We start from the raw sequence: 16,548 nt of genomic DNA on the forward strand, positions 1-16,548 counted from the left end.
ACTGCATATTTAGCACCCATAGCGCGCTACAATATAGAGGGCGCCGTCACAAAAAAATAGTCAGCACCGTACCGAGTCACTCACGCGCAAAGCTCACGCGTGCACGAGTCTCAGTGTTTTGCACAAGTTTACATGAAAATAGAGAGTTCCATTGCTGCGCTCATGTACCGGTATTTTCTCTCGTCGTAACAACACTGTTTACTCAGAACTCCTAATAAGGTGAGTGGCATTCCTACCATCCTTCAAGCATGCCGATTTACAGTGTAGGCGGGGTGAAGTTCAACTTGAGCTTAGGGCCGTCACAGACATGACAGAGTAAGGCCTCCATCTGTCCGTGCATGGTTACTTATTCCGTAGCTTATTTATCGTTTAACGTTCGACATTCAATGTTGAACAGTGGAACTTGAAGTAGTAAAGTAGCCTGGGGGCCTAGGCCTTACTCACTTCTGGATCCGATGCACACCCGTAAAAGCGATGGAGTGCAAAAGGGACAAAAAACTGCCGCCTACATTTCAGAGCTTGTTTAGGCACAATTGCACTTTTGCAGAATACCCCGCCACTCACTTTGCCAACCTCGTAGCCGCGGATAAGAAGTCACGCTTGGGGAAATTCTTCCGCCTTCCCCATTAATTCACTTTGGCCCACTTCGTATCCGCGTAACCGCTCCGCAGGACCCACATTGGACTTACATATTTCTTCCGCCATCCCCATTTACGTTGCAGGATGCACAAGGCCCACTTCATATCCCTGTATCCGCGTAGCCACTCCCCGGGATCCACATGGGACTTAGGAAAATTCTTCCGCCTTCCCCATTCACTTTGCAACGAAGGCGGAAGAATTCGTTCTTCATTCTCAAGAATGACTTCAATGCTGTAAACAACGCATACCATGACGCTGCAAGGATAACCCAAAGTTGAACAACCTCCACATAACTACGTAGCCATGGATTTTTAGGGGGTGTTTTTGTGTGGCGGGGTATGGGGCAGCGCCGACATCCAGGATTCTCACAAAATGACAGGCACTGCTCCTGTGAAAACAGCGATCTTGGCAACGCACGCACCAGCCAGTCCGAGAATCGGGTTATACAATCTTCTCTTTGATCTATACATGTACGTATGCCGCAGTTTGGTTGCTGCCCGTATTTTTGTGAAACTCCCGGATGTCCGCACTGCCCCATTTTGCAATTATTCCACCGTTTAACCCCGAAGAACCCCATGCAGCGCCCCGGAATCCCAGGGTTGCCAGTAGTCGTCACTGATTGAGGAGAACAATGACATGAGATTCAATGTAATCTGCAGGCGGGGCATGGGGTTTGACTATTTTATTTCTGTTTGAGGAACACGTGGTGTGATAGTGGGAAAGTGAAACCTGTTTCAACCGTGGAAAACTGTGCCCTGGTTGAAATGGAGGCAACAGGTTCACTAGAGTGTACAGAAGCAATTTGAAAAAAAAAAGTTTAGAGCCGGCCTTGGGATTGATGTACATGTACCGGTATATTATAAATAGTTTCGATGAAACAGCAAGTATTTACAACTAGCCTTTATTTTTTCTCTACTAATTACACTGCCGTAAAAAACTACCGGCAACATTTCAGGGCTTGTTTGACCCTGAAAAACCTGTTGCCCTTGGTTCCCTCCCTGGGAGAGAGTTGCTTATGTATAAATGTGCATCATTGTGAAATGGCACATACAATGTATATTGGGTACATGTGAATGGATGTGCATGGCGGTGTTTTTTTTTTTGTCCCTTTTGCCTTCCATTGCTTCCTTCGAATATCAAATGGTTACTTGTTCAATGTCGAATGTCAAACAAGGAACTCACTTCACCTCGGTTACAAGGTATGGGTAGTCAGAGTAACTTTGACCCTACAAATCGCCTTCTTTAGCATTTGGACATGGTCAAGCGATCGTAGAGTCCAAGTCCTTTCCATAGGGTTTCTATCCCATCAATTCATTTCACTCAAAATAGCTCCTACCTCAAATCAAAATCCTCCAAATTTACCTCCAAACAGTCCTTAAACTGTCTTATGCTCCCAGCTTAGGAGTACTTGTACATGTAAGTGAGAATCAGACATTCCATTAATTAATGATGGTACCGGTAAGGTTTACTCACATTTGGGAAGAAAAGAGAAATTTCCCCTTGAAATGGGAAACGCTCTTGTTGTCGAGCTCGAAGTTGCCATCTTGTTCAGTTAGCAATTTGAACTGTATGTTAATGTCCTGGAGATGATGTCATGGTGTGCTGGCCTAGTGCACCATTCACAAAAAAGTATGCCGTGTCGGTACATGCACTCCAACAGTTTCAATGTGATCAAAGCTACTATCTCACCCATGGTCAAAGCTTTGGGGGAGGGGGGTCCAGACAACAGGACACCCCCCCCGTGGCTACGCCCCTTTACACCTTGCCAGACCAGCAATAGAAAATGTTAGGTCCCTTAGACTATACATACAACTTCATTTCAGGTCGCTCATTTTTTATACAAATGGTAGGGAAATCACTAGGTCATGTAAATACATAGCCTCGGCCTACCTGTCATGCTTATGGTAAATGCAATTCTTGCGGTTCGCAACCCCCAGAATGTGGGCTACACTCCCTCATGGGAGCAGGATGGATGACAAACCCCACAGTTTTTATTATTTTTATTGTCATTGCATGACTGTACATTGATATCGGTCGGGTGCTACATGTACATGGCATACTGTACATGTTCATGCTGCCCTGTGTAGCTGTGAATGTGTGCAAAGTTGGTGCATTGCATCACTTTTTACTGCCTGCTTCCTCTGCTCTTTGAGAGCTGACAGCGATTGGGAGTACATGCTGCTGATTTTCTGTAGTCTGGATGGGCAAAATGCTCAAGAATTTCACCATGTTAATGAGGACATCAGGTGAATAAACCTCCCCATCAGACATCTAACTTCACCAAGAAGCATGTAAGAAATTTTTATAGCTGTGATGGCAGGGTAAGTTGGCACAATCAAAACAGCCAAAATGTGTTTATAAATGCGAGTTTGTATCTGTAAGGTTTGAACAAACCTTACAGATCTGGAAGTACAGTCTTGTTCCGTTTTATTGAATATTCATGCATACTAGATATTCAGTTTTTCCCCCAATGTCTTGGAGATGATTAATCTGCTTACCAGGAAATGTTCACATACATACATTTAGCTTATTGTGTGAGTCCGGAACATACACCTATAATTTCTGAACTCAATGTCCAGGATATCAATCACTGCAGAATCGCACTGTACATGTAAATGAGAGTTGTGACCATTATCGATCCATGTGCAATTTCTGACCGGCAGTTCTTGTTTACCAAGTGCCCCCAGTGAGAGGTAACCCCGACCATGACAGCTCCAAGCCACCTGCCCCTGTTTCCCCCACTCAGCCTCTTGGGTGTCTTCAAGGGTACGGTCTGCACACTAGCCATGGGCCTGACGGCAACCCTAGGCTCAGTCTTCATGCTGGGACCTATAATGCCTCTCATGGTCATCCAGCCTCGTCTTTTCCGCTGGATCAATGACTGGATGATGAACCTATGGTTGCTGCTACCAGTGGTAAGGCTAACAACCAACAATTAAGGTGTTTGTTCATAGTCGCCATTCCTGTAAACAATAATTTGGAGCAAGAGCACTGTACAGATGCCACTTGGGGTAAAGATACCGTACATGTACAAATGCAAGGTTAATGACTTACATGAATATGTACACGTATACGGTACGTTGTCCATAAGGGGTATGTACTCAGACGTTTTTGTTGCTGTATGCTGTTATTTCAGTAAATTCAGGTATTCTTATTTTTGCAGTCTGTAATTTTCCAGATAATCTTTACAGTAGCCAAAGTAGCAAAATCTTAACAGATTATCACCGTGTACCATACCCCCAACATGGCATTGCTTCATTCCCTCACTACCGGCGTGTTTGTTTCACATGGATCCAGATCCCGATCATTTATCAACACTGGTTCTCTGCATCCGTTGGGCGGGGTCTAGTTTAAGTGACCCCACCACTGATTACTAATCGAGATACGGTTCTGTGAGAAACAAACAGGCCCTACATGTACATTTAGCTCAAAATTAAACCACAGTGTAGGTATAACGTAATGGCTTACTGACAACACACAGAACTGTCCTTAGTTTCTTTTGTGAGTTAAAGTGTTATCGCCAAAATATCATCGTTAGTTAACACAACAAATGATTAATGGTTTATCTGCCTATCCGTTCCTCACATGCTCATGTGAAAACATTGTAAAGGAGCTACAAATCACACAAAATTTGTTCTTTAGGCATAGAATATGAACCTGGCTAAATGCATACAAATATGAAACCAACATGTAGAGTAACACTCGTGTTGCAAGATGCTAAAGTGACCAAGATGCAGACCCTAGTATAAATGTATACTTGTACACTGCACTCTTAACTTCTGTCAGTCTCATGGGTACACCACATCCATCAAAGGTCTTCTTGTGTCTGTTAATAAGGTTGTGTGTTTTTTTTTCTGGTGATGTGTGTAGTTTTGAAGATATGATAAATTTCTATTGTTCAGCTTTATCCACAGTCCTTGTTCATGTGCAGATAGTTTCTTTCACGCAAACATTAAAATGTCAATTCAAGCAAATTCTACTATCAAATATGCAATGCTTGACTCAATTTCATTTTCAGAATGATCCTATGAATGCATTACCCGTCAACAGCAGTTGCCATTTCGTTGTGCAATAAATGGTGTTGTCAAGACAACCTGATCTTCCACTTAAATATTTGAGGCACGTACTTGTACATTTATGCACTATGTACAGTGCACATGTATCCTGCAGTTTTTGCTACATCTTATCATCCTAGAATTAGTTGGATATTATGTTCAAAACACTTTTTGTCCAATGGGGTTTTGATTATGTATTCCACATACACAAATGTTCTATCTAATAAACCCATTTTTTGTGTGGCCACTTTGAGACTTCAAGATTAAACATACATGTATACATGTAGGTACACTTGCACTCATGCAGGTTGGAAAGGGTGTACTACACGTCACATGTACATGTACCTTGGCTTATTCATGCATTGAATCATTTTGACTTTATGAGCACGCAGGATATGTGCCAGGTTCTATTTTTCATGACTGAATCTACATACGTGCTTCAACTGCATCACTGGCCTTACAATCATGTATCTCCACTTGTTCTGTACACATACTGGTACAGTAGATTTTGCAGTTTGGGGAAAATTTGTAGACCCTCAAATTTTGAGTAGGCACATACAGTTGGGGCAACAAGTTTACATCTACACCTTGTAGAACAAAAACATTTTCCTTGAATTTCATAACTGTACTCATTCCCACCAACTTTTCTTTTCATGAGTGCAAACAAAATGGGTCTCTACTTAATGTACTGGGTGTGTGCGTCAAATAAAAGCACCCAGATTTATATTTACAAAACAAATCAAAATTTTACATGCATGTCCTCCAACCCTAATATTTAGTGCCACTTTGTGTATTTTCTGTCTCATCTCATAGTCACAGTGGACCACTTTATGAAGTATTTTTAAACAATGTAGATGAACATTTTCACAAAATGATTTTCAGAAATATTAATATTTAGAACCCTAATAAATGTCTCTTGAGTATTTTCAATTGAAGAAAACATTATGAACATTAAGTTGGGATACAGTTTGTCTGACCTGATAAAGAAAAATATTTCAAACAGCGAAAAATTGAGGAAAACTGTTTTTTACTCCAACTGTACATGTACATTTGCATGTAGCGGTATATACACAGTACATGTAGCAGTTACTAGTACAATGTGCATGCCCACTTGCATCACTTAGCAAGTGTACATGGTACTCATAGTACTGCAGTATATCCGAATGTGGTTTTGAGGTCAGGTTCTTCATGAATTCAGCTGATGACATGACTTTGTAGTAATGTACATGGGTACTTCCAGAAATTAGGGGGCCAAACGTGTGCCATTTCCGTGTCCCTGATGCATCTGAGCTTTGTTATTTGACCTAGAAATATCAGCGGAATTGATATAAAACTATTACTATTTGTTTGGCAGGTACATGTAATTTGCATTAATTCATCACTCTTGGAAAGTAGAAAATGTGTTCTGAACTTACAAAATCATATGTCAGATGTAACAGGGACGCAAACAAAAATGGACCCCTAACTTCTGGAAATACCCACATGCATTTCATTTTACCTTGACCTTTCTGTTTCTTGGAGCAATGAACTAATGATAACAATAAGAGGAAGTGCTTCTCACAGTCAATCAGATACATGTATGTTTATATACATGTACATGTATGTAAGTTGGCGTAGCTGAGACCCCTGCAGTCATTGGTTCCCCTTGTGGCTGGCTGGAAAAAATTCCCTGAAAGCATGGGTTTTTAAAAGTGTGTACATGTACTGCCCATACTACATGTAAAATCTAAAACTGTACCCTGGTCATACTCTGCTGAGATTTGGCACACATTTTCACACAAAAAAGCGCCTGGCATGGCTTCTGTTTGCATATGGTGCTTTAAACAGTCAAATTTTAGTCTTTTTTGGACAAGTGATGAGATGCATTCTGGTACATCGCACCGAACAATTGCACTTATGCACTACCATAGCCACATGTGTACATGTACTCATTTGGCTGCCCATATAAAAACTGACACATCTTGCCAGTCTATGCTCCATGGAGTCCTTGTGGATTTTAACATGGGTACTTTATGTGTACTGTATGTGGAAGACGATATGTTTGAGTTTTGTGTATTGATCTCTGCACTCTGAGATGCATGAAAGCAGGAATGAGTCACAAAGGTTCGGATCCTTGTTGCTGTAAACCTCTTTTAGTTCACATTCTGTACCAGTGTATTGCTAAAGTTACAAGTTGAACCCATTTGTGAAATTCAAATTAATGCAGAACGCATTGCACATTTACATGTAGTTGGAAATTTTCATTATTTTTATGCGTGCAAACAGGGAACACATTTCTACCGATATACATGTATTAAGAAAGCAACCAAGTGTCTTACATGTACATGTACGGTACCTTGTGATACCCCTGCACAATCAACAAACAAACATACAAGTACGTACTGTACATTGTAGGGAACATGTATGCAACATGCTGGTACTAGTCACTACTATATACATGTACTTGTACAGTAGTTGTGCCAGGGGCACCTGTTTATGTGTGGTGCAAATTATGTATGAGACAGATACTGTACTTGTGGAGGGACAGTTAAGACCTTTTCATTATTGCATAGTTAAATGCTGATGATGTAAGTTTTGCTTTATTACAAAGAAGTAGGTCCTAAATGTGTACAGTGTAGATTGTAAATTATTCCTGAGCTTACCAACACTTATCTTCAAACAAAACGTCTCAAGCAACGTTTATATTCTTCAGAAGTAAACTCTCAGTTTTGTAAGCAGTTTCAGTCAAGTTACAGTTAATTTGATTTTCAGGAAAAAGTGGACTGTCTCACTAATTCATGTGGTAACACGTGTCTTTGTTATTCAGTGAGTACACCAAATGTTGAAACATCTCCATGTTGGTGGACACGTACAATTTGTACTCAGAACTGGACACATCTTGGGTCAGGAAAGTTTAGAGAAACCTTGGTATATATATAAAGCATACATCATGTACATCTACAGTACCTTACACTGAACGTCAAACTTACATGTACTGTACATGTACATGCATATTTTTTCCATGACCAAAGCAATATTGGCCTTAGACATTAAAACGATTCATGCATAATACAGTGTACATGTACATGTAAGTACACAAAGCAGTAAAAATGTTAATCAATCCAGCATAATGTTGATATTCATGTTTCTTTGTCTTTTTTTATGCCTCATCACCGAATGCTGTCCAGGCACTTATGGGTAAGTTTCCTGTCATCTTTTGTTGACATTCCTGATGTGAGATGTGTATAGTACCCGTACTTGTACAGTACCTGTATGGGCACTGATAGCTGATAGTTTCCTTGTTTCAGTTTACAAGCACCAAGCTTCCTCATTCCTAAACACATTTAATGTACATGTACCACCTTTGTATACAAGAAAGTAATGAGCAATCTATTTTCCTTTCGAGGCTTAAAGATTCAGCTTTGCTACCGACCAACCAAAGTGCATGCGGGTGTACGTACTTGTGCATACGTATATGTGTAATTGAATTCAGTGAAGGTTTTAAATTCATATAGCCTAGCTCATAGCAGTACTGGACATGGTAGAGAGCACACTTGCTCGGTGGATAACAGCAACTTTAATTAAGGTGAAATCATTGATTGAGCATAGCCACTAAATTGAAATCCAAATTGTTACATACAGGTAATTGCATAGTGGCATCGTAACTGGTAGAGGATTACTTTTATGGTGCCATTTTGCTTCAAGTTCCCTCGTAGCTGTGTGTACATGTAATGTTCCTGAGTTTACCGGTACATGCATGTATATGCACACAATCCATGATCAGTGAGTTTATTAAAAGCTTAATTTGCTAAAAGGGAAAGAAATTCATACAACTGATGATGGAAGATATCCAGCCTTTAGCAACAACCTGGATCACATATGCAAGATAGATTCATTTTGTAATTGATACTGCTGGCCGAAACTCAGCAAAGAAGAACCATTCTCGACCAAAGTCCCTTCCATTAACTCCACCAATATACCGTACATTAATGCACAACTTGCTGTAACAAATTGATTGTCAATTATCATAATAAAGCTGTTCTCAGTCAATATGCCAGCCAGCTGTGATCAGATCACTGTATAATGTAGCATTGCTTTAATAAAGGCTTCTTTTGCTTTACCAGCTATATTGTACACTGTATGTGTAAATGAAATAGTAAAATGGCATGTAACAGTCTGTTTTGTCAGATCAGAAGAGGGAATGATACTGGAGACACTCTTAAGAAATTGGTCATTAGACTCAAATTGACTTTTCAATTCCATGAGAATCTTACTCGTAGGCAGCATAACATAGGAACAGTAACAAACAAGCATGACAGGTGTATTTTACATACATGCACATGTACATGTCTGATATTAGACTCAAAACATTGGCGTGTATATGTACACTTACAGTTTTTGTGAGAAAAATTTTATTCAGTAATTTATTTCCAAAGCCACAAAATGGAAGGTTAGGGTTATATTTGCTATTAATTTTTGCAGACCACTTGGGCACTTTGATAGTACAAAATGCATTGCTGGCGTCTCCATGGTGTCTTAGAGGCTGTTTTCGTTACCATTGTTACTTTGATTTAGTTACAAGGAATGCACACAAGATTTACTCAAGCCTATCCCAGTGATACAAAGCTCTGAGGATGTGCTAATTCATAACCTTTATATTTTGGGGTTTGTGTGAGCCTAAATGTAGGTCAAATGGTCACATTTACAGTGCTGAAGATGTAAGTCGCTAATGCTTGGTTTTCTTTGTAACTGAAGAAATAGTCATGGGGGTCACGATCATGACCTCTGGTGACACGCTACAGTCAGACGAGGGCAGCATCATCCTGATGAACCACCGCACCCGGCTGGACTGGATGTTCTTCTGGGTGGTGCTCCATCGGCAGAGCACTCTGCGCACAGAGAAAATCATTCTGAAGAATGACCCCAAGATGGCCCCTGGCTTTGGTAAGTCAGAAGTTGTTGTTCCAAAAAGATTGAATCTGCTATAAATGGACAGGCTGTAATACAGTTTGTCTTTTATGACAAGCCAATTTTTAATTAGTCACAAATCACAATGTTGATAACAGAATTGATTTTGTCAGGAAAACTCTAGGTGTTTGTCAAACTTCTTTAAGTTTCCTCCAAGTCTTTGCTTACAGGCTGGGCAATGCAAGTGGCGTGTTATATCTTCCTAAGACGGCAATGGGAAGTGGACAAGCCGTGGTTGCTGTCCATGCTCGAATACTTTGGACTGCTACAATATAAGGGGCAATTCTTGATTTTTCCTGAAGGTATGTACACAAGGTCCACATGCTTTTCCTTTGGCTGTTTTGTCTTGGTATACATTTAATGCAAGGTATAACTTGCTGTTTACTGCAATGACTGAACTGTTTATTTTAACCTCGTCGATGTCAGGATGATCACTTCACGTAATTCAGAAAATGTAAAAAGTAGACTTTGAGGATGTTTTCAGTGTTTTGGATGTAATCATCTCATCGTGTAATAGTGTATTCCGAAAAATGGACAGTGCCATCCAGCAATGATTTCAAAGTTTGCTCCTTGTAGCCCCAACTTGTTTGAGTTGTTACATTTTACCAAGTAACATTTCAGAAAGGTTGATTTATCCTCCAGTCAAGCTTTAAGATGAAACCATGGGAGAAGTTAAGCAAAGAATGCACAGGGGCTGACCTGTGTAGTGGATACATCATCGAAAGTGAAAAACACACGATGAGATTTCAACTTTGAATCAAAAGCAATGCCACACAGTGGGACCGGACTTCATTACTTTGAATCGTAAGACCTGGGGTTTTCCTGAAAGACAATGGTTGAGAATCCTGTGTTGGATATGATTCAGCTGCTGAGACAAAGTGAAAGCTTCTACAAGTAAAATAAACTAGTTGAGAAAACTGACTACTGATTACTGAGGAAACTGATTATGTGAAAGGTTCTGTGTTTTGAGTCCAATCAATTAAGCCAGTGATGGTGTCAGTATGACTGCTTATGAAACCGGTAGCTAGCTTACACTGTGCTGTACATGTTACATGTATCATCCTCAATGGACAGTCTGTGGTCTTTTTGGAGGGAGGGGGTATTTTTTTTTTATTTAACTGAGTTTAATACACTTTTACACTGAATCAGGGCAGTTTTATATTCTGTAGCTTTAGGTACTTCTATGTAGTTGAGTAAGGTTTCTTGGATTTGCCCAGTGGGTGTGATAAAGTCACACTATTCGTAGGCATGACAAATCAGACTTCTTGGTAGAGCATTGAAATAGGACACCGTCTCCCAACAAGGAAGGGGGATTAAAGAGGAGCAATGGGACATCTGGTATGATGCTGTTCCTTGAATTAATGCATCGACTCATAAAGTACGTCTTTACCGGTCAAAAGCAAACGTTTCCCAGGTTCAGCTCTCCTGTGCAAAGATACAAACTTGACACAGTTGTCAGTCAAAATCAGTCAAATTTCCCATATGTGTCTGTGTACTTTGGGGAAATCAGGTGGAAGGATTTTTTGACTGTTTCTGACGATAACAGCAGAAGGAGGGTTAATCAGATATTGAACGAAGTGGTGCAATAAAATTGTCTTGATTTTCATTGTGACAACCTCAGTTTTATGACTTTGATTTGAAGGTACCAACTTGGATGCCAAGACCAAACTCAGAAGTGACAGATTCGCCCAGAAAAACAATCTGCCCCTGTACCAGTACTGCCTGCATCCCCGCACCACGGGGCTCATATTTCTTACACAGGAGCTGAGACAGAGTAAGTCTGACCTTTGAACTTTGTGTCGAAGAAGTGGGCTGTGGTTGTGTAGCCGGTCCACAGTAACTCCTGGGTCTTGGACGCACTGCATGCAGGCACTGGTTTGCGAACGTGCGGTGTGAAGCGCAGCTGACAAGTTTTCATCTGAATGAGCACACAAACATCTAGTTTCTTCCTGTGGGTACCTGGAGTGGCATTCAAGTGCCAATTATATGTCTCTCTTGATCACTGTCAAGGGATTACTTGTGCGCAGAGCCCGTGAAGCTGACTGGGTTCACAATAATGGCCATTGCCAAGTCTAGGTGCGTTTTTTTTCTTTGCTTTTTTTAAACCAGCATAATAAGACTTGTGTTTTGCCTGAAAAATCCTGGTTTTACCAAGGAAAACACTCTTATGCCATTAATAGTCGCTAAGTTGTTATGTCCCTTTGCTGCTGTAAGTGCACAAACATGATGAATTGTGAAAACATTTCAGCACTGTGATGTATCATCTTAGTACTCTGTTTCTTGGAAGCCAGGTTCAGTCCAAGATGCCTTAGTTCTTCTAGATGTTATTTCTGGAACAGGAGAGGATAGTGGTTGTAATTATGTACATGTACAGACTATAAATATTACATTTGAACTTGGGGCATTTCCTTACCATATTGTTCAGAAGTAAAGCAGCTGTGCACATGAGCGTCAGTCGGTGGGTGAGGGGGGGTGACATGTCCCCTCCCCTCACTCGGAAAAGTAGGGGGGATACTATATATACACTCTAGATTTATACTCCAAAATTTTCCTCGCATTTGTTCGCATTTGTTCTGATTAGGGCTATGTCCCCCTCCCTTTTCAAAACGGACCGACGACCTTGGCTGTGCGTAGTCACTCTGCACATGACAGCTCATCATGTGACCCTGGTAGTATGCAGATTCAGAAGCTGATAATACTTAACACTGTTGTGTCTAATTTCATTTCTGAAGTCCAACATGTTCTTTAAATGGCTTTTGCAACAGTTCCGTGTAGGCATCCATGTTTTTGGATATTATATGCATTCTTTAGGCTTTACTCTCCAATACGCAATGCAATGGCCATCTCACTGTGCAGAAAACCTCCTGGATACCATGTATGACGTGACCGTCACCTACCCAGACCTCATCCCTGAGCACGGTGAGCTGAACATGGTCGTGGGCAACCTACCCACCAGGGTCAACTTCCATATCCGGCGGCACCCGCAGTCCAGTCTTCCCGCCAGCAAGGAGGGTCTGGAGTCCTGGTGCCTAGAACGGTGGCGGGCCAAAGAGGCCGCCCTGGGGGCTTTCTACTCGGGCGGCAAGGACTGCCTCGTATTTCCAGGCGGAGAGGGGGACGGTGGCGAGACCCACACCCTGGAGTCTGACCGGAGGACGCTGTACCTAGCTGTACTGTACTGGCTGGTGTTTCTACTCGCTGTGTTTATCCTGCTGTGGTACTCCGTACTAGCGAGGTGGTACTTGTTGGTGGGCACCATCTACTTCATTTATCAGTTGGTGGTTCGGGGAGGGGTTGAGACAAGTATCATGGAATCGTGTCGATGGTTTTACAAACAGAAGGAGAGAAGATCATAGTGACTTTGAAAGGTGTTGGCAAAATTGTATATGTTTGGGTTATTTACTGCTAGCTAAGACAATCATTATATGGAGCAACAGGTTGTCACTCTACATGTCTAAAGGTGAAAATCATCCATTTGGATAGACTTTAAGGATAGTGCACATACTTAGACGAAAGTTTGGACTAGGTTAGAAGTCAAGCTATTGATGATGAAAACAAACATGAATTCCCTGGTTCGTTCCACTTGCACATTGATTTCACTCATTGATAATGTAAATTCCCTGACGTTTCAAGGTTTGTTCTCCAAGAAAAGTCTAAGGCAAGGCAACATTTTGGTGTCCAAATTAAATCCTGCACTGTTACAGCTTTTTGATCCTGGCTTCCAGTAGGATTTGAAATTTGGGAGTCCAGTCTTGTTCCAGTCTTGTTCCAAGACTTAGTGTCTACATTCTTTCCAAATCAGTATTAATTTATTAAATGATCAGAAATTTCCTGTAGTTTTTGCAAATTTTTTTTTTATATATGTGTTGCAATTTTGGAAACCTGTTTGCATGATGTGAGAAACTTTATGAATTCTTCATACCAATTTACAGCTGAGGCCAAGGTCCCTTCTAGAAGTATTTATATGATCTCTTTGTTCACCGTGATCAAATGGACATTCTAGGTTTGAGCCAGATCACCTGAAAAGAAAAGCTGTTTGATCAAAACTAGTTTGGGGACAAGATTTTCCCTTTCTAGAATGTACATGTAATCTGTTCATCTTTATGCACTATGGTCGAGTTTGAGTGGCCAATTCTTGACACGGGTATCTTGTTTTTGTGCTCGAACAGCGGGAACATCATGACCCAAGAACACTGTTCTCGGAACAGCATCACACACCAACTCCTCGTCAGGGTTTTATAGGAACTCACAGAAAAACTCATGAGATCTTGATTTTTAAACAGCTGCAAAAAATAGCAAGATGGCTTACAAAGCCGGAGAATTTTTCACAAATTAACAGAAGTGAATGTTCCTGTTTAAATAGAAAAGAATTCAGCCCAGTTATCCAAACATTGACCCTCGAAGAACGTACATGGATGTTGCCACGTTGCATATTGCTTGCCACCAACTACCAGTTGATTTTACGTTCCCGGCATTTGAGTGGCCCCAACCCACAAGCAACAAATCAAGCTGTTCATGAACATACAAGCACAGACTGCCTGAACTCAAACACAGATTTTCCCTGATTACCTTACTTGTGTATTGCGAACTGTACATTACATGCATGTGTCTATTTAATTTTCACACTTAACAGCATACATATACATGTACCTATGTATGCTGGCCACTGCTAGATTTGAGTTGCTTTATGCCGTCCAAGCTCCAGATGTAACTCAATTTATCTTGCCTTTTGTATTGCGTAAAGAAAAAATTGCAAGAAAATTTACACCCACTGATGATCATAAAAGGAAAGAGTACATGTAAACTCTCCAGTGATTCACATTTTTTTTATTAATGTGTTGTGTAACATGCATGCATTTCTCAAATTCTCCGAAGTGATAATGGAAGACATGTTGGCCATCTCTGTAGTTCTTGTATATGCCAGAAACCATCAGCCAGTAGTAGTCTTCTTTTGCTATGACAAGAAAACTGAGTAAAGTGTTTAGTTGTTTACACCGAATTAATGCAATACTTAGAATACATGTAGGATGGCCTGCATGTAGAGCAACAAAGTTAGTTTATAAGCAGGACAAGCTGATCATTTACCCTGTGGCATTGTGTTTAGACATTCCAGGAAAAATATTCACATGTACTTAAAAGTAATGTTTCCCCATGGTGTAAGTAGTACATGCAGTGCAAGTAGTGGTAATAGGATTGAACGCCCAGTGATGTTTAGAGGGGATGTTTATGGATATTGCTCTTGAAAGTGGGAAGAAAACATTAGTTTGGGAATTACAGGGGCATGTAAGTTTGGTTTAACGAAAAATGGAAACTTAACCTATTTTGCTCAATTTACATTTCCAATTTGAAGTAACCAATTTGTAAAGGCGCAAGAGCAAACAGGAGTGTGAACTCTGATGTCAGATTAAATGATTGTGCCATGAATTTGCAAAAGTTGAACACATTTTAGCCCTAAATTTAGTCTTCTAAATTTTGCTGTAAATGTTTTGTGACATCCAGTTTGCTTAGTTTTTGCATTCACTTGAAGTATGAAGCAGCCTTTAAATGGTTGTTTTTTCTCCTTCTAATGTAAATCAGCTCTTCATATAGACAGAGCTGTTTCAGTTTGGACTAGTCCATGCCTTCACCTTATTTGTTGAACTGACGCAGAATGTATTGTATATCAGTGATGCATTTTTGGAGATGTTTTTCCTTTTTATAATGCTGCCAAGATCCCTCGTGGAATAGGTCTGCATGTACTGATGATGTCACACGTTGTTTACATCTGCACTTAGGTATAGAGCCAGTGGGAGCTTATGGTCCACTGAGCACCATACAGTGTATAAAGGAAAGTGTACACGTAAACATGTGGCGTCATCAGTACAGAGGTCTGTAGATTTAGTGTGTAATATGGTGGCCTGTTTTTCCCACTCGTAAGTCATCTGGTCCTCGTGCAACATTAAAGTGACCTCTGTTGTGTGTTTTTGAATGCAAACTTAAAAGACTTGTTAAACTTTATGAAGACATTAAAAATTTAGCAGCTAATCAAAACAGTGGAGGAATTTGTCGTGATGTCTGTGGAAATAATTCAAGCATAGCAAGAGTGCAAGTATTTGGACAGTATTCGTTGTGAGTTGGTATCTGAGAAGTTTTTAAAAAACATAGGATTTCTTTTTGTTTCACTTTTATGATGAATTGGCTATCAGTGCATGTGCTCCACACTGTGACATTAGCCGTATATATGTACATGAATATATACCTTTGAAGCTCTTTATCTTAAGGGCCATTGTTTTTGAACATTGTAATATTTCTTAACAGTTTCCAGAAGTCAACAACCACCGAAAGCAAAACACACTGACTGGTTTCTCTTGCTGGTAACGTACTTTAACTTGCCAAAATGTTTTCACAGTCAAAGAATTTTTCTCATAATATAATCTCAAGAAGCATTGCTCAATAAAATTAAAGGCAATAAACTATTTGGACAAGTCATGAAACTGTATGGTCTGGCATCTTGCTTGCTCAGTGGGATGTACCTCGCTCAGTATTTTACTAAATAAAAATGGAAATTCTTCCCCCGTGTCGGCTTCTGTTCTTGAGTTACGAACATAGCATGAAATTTGCAAGGTCAGAGGGCCGAAAGAAAGTCTTTTTTCACTGAAACTCTTAAAGTTCCATTGTCCCCCAGGATTTAAATTATCAGGGTCAGAGGAGAAAAACATATTTATTTGACCCGTTATTTTTGTTTTCAAACCATTACGAAAATCTACTGTCGGGAAAAGTCATTTTTACCATTTAATTTTGTTCTAAAATTGCATTTTTTGGAATGGGCGGGTCCGTAATCCGACTAATAAAAATGTTGGCCTTACTACGGTCTAAGACGTACAAAACAGCAAAGAGTATGATAATTCTGTCCATGAGGATTTGTGCC

The 16,548-nt window shown here is 40.4% G+C and overlaps 1 protein-coding gene across 1 annotated transcript; it reads left to right on the forward strand.

The window, feature by feature from the left end:
* The first annotated feature begins 66 nt into the window (after window positions 1-66).
* LOC110976777 (lysocardiolipin acyltransferase 1-like) lies at window positions 67-16,114 on the forward strand. The gene is made up of 7 exons (XM_022230348.2): window positions 67-219; window positions 3,303-3,554; window positions 7,862-7,871; window positions 9,429-9,617; window positions 9,812-9,943; window positions 11,284-11,415; window positions 12,498-16,114. The coding sequence occupies exons 2-7, from the start codon at window positions 3,345-3,347 to the stop codon at window positions 12,995-12,997; spliced, it is 1,173 nt and encodes a 390-aa protein (XP_022086040.1). The 5' UTR covers window positions 67-219; window positions 3,303-3,344; the 3' UTR covers window positions 12,998-16,114.
* The last annotated feature ends 434 nt before the right edge of the window (window positions 16,115-16,548 follow it).

The sequence above is a fragment of the Acanthaster planci genome, linkage group LG01 (genome assembly GCF_054643075.1).
Source record: "Acanthaster planci isolate LZ-2023a linkage group LG01, COTS_SCS, whole genome shotgun sequence".
NCBI classification, from domain to species: Eukaryota; Metazoa; Echinodermata; class Asteroidea; order Valvatida; family Acanthasteridae; genus Acanthaster; species Acanthaster planci.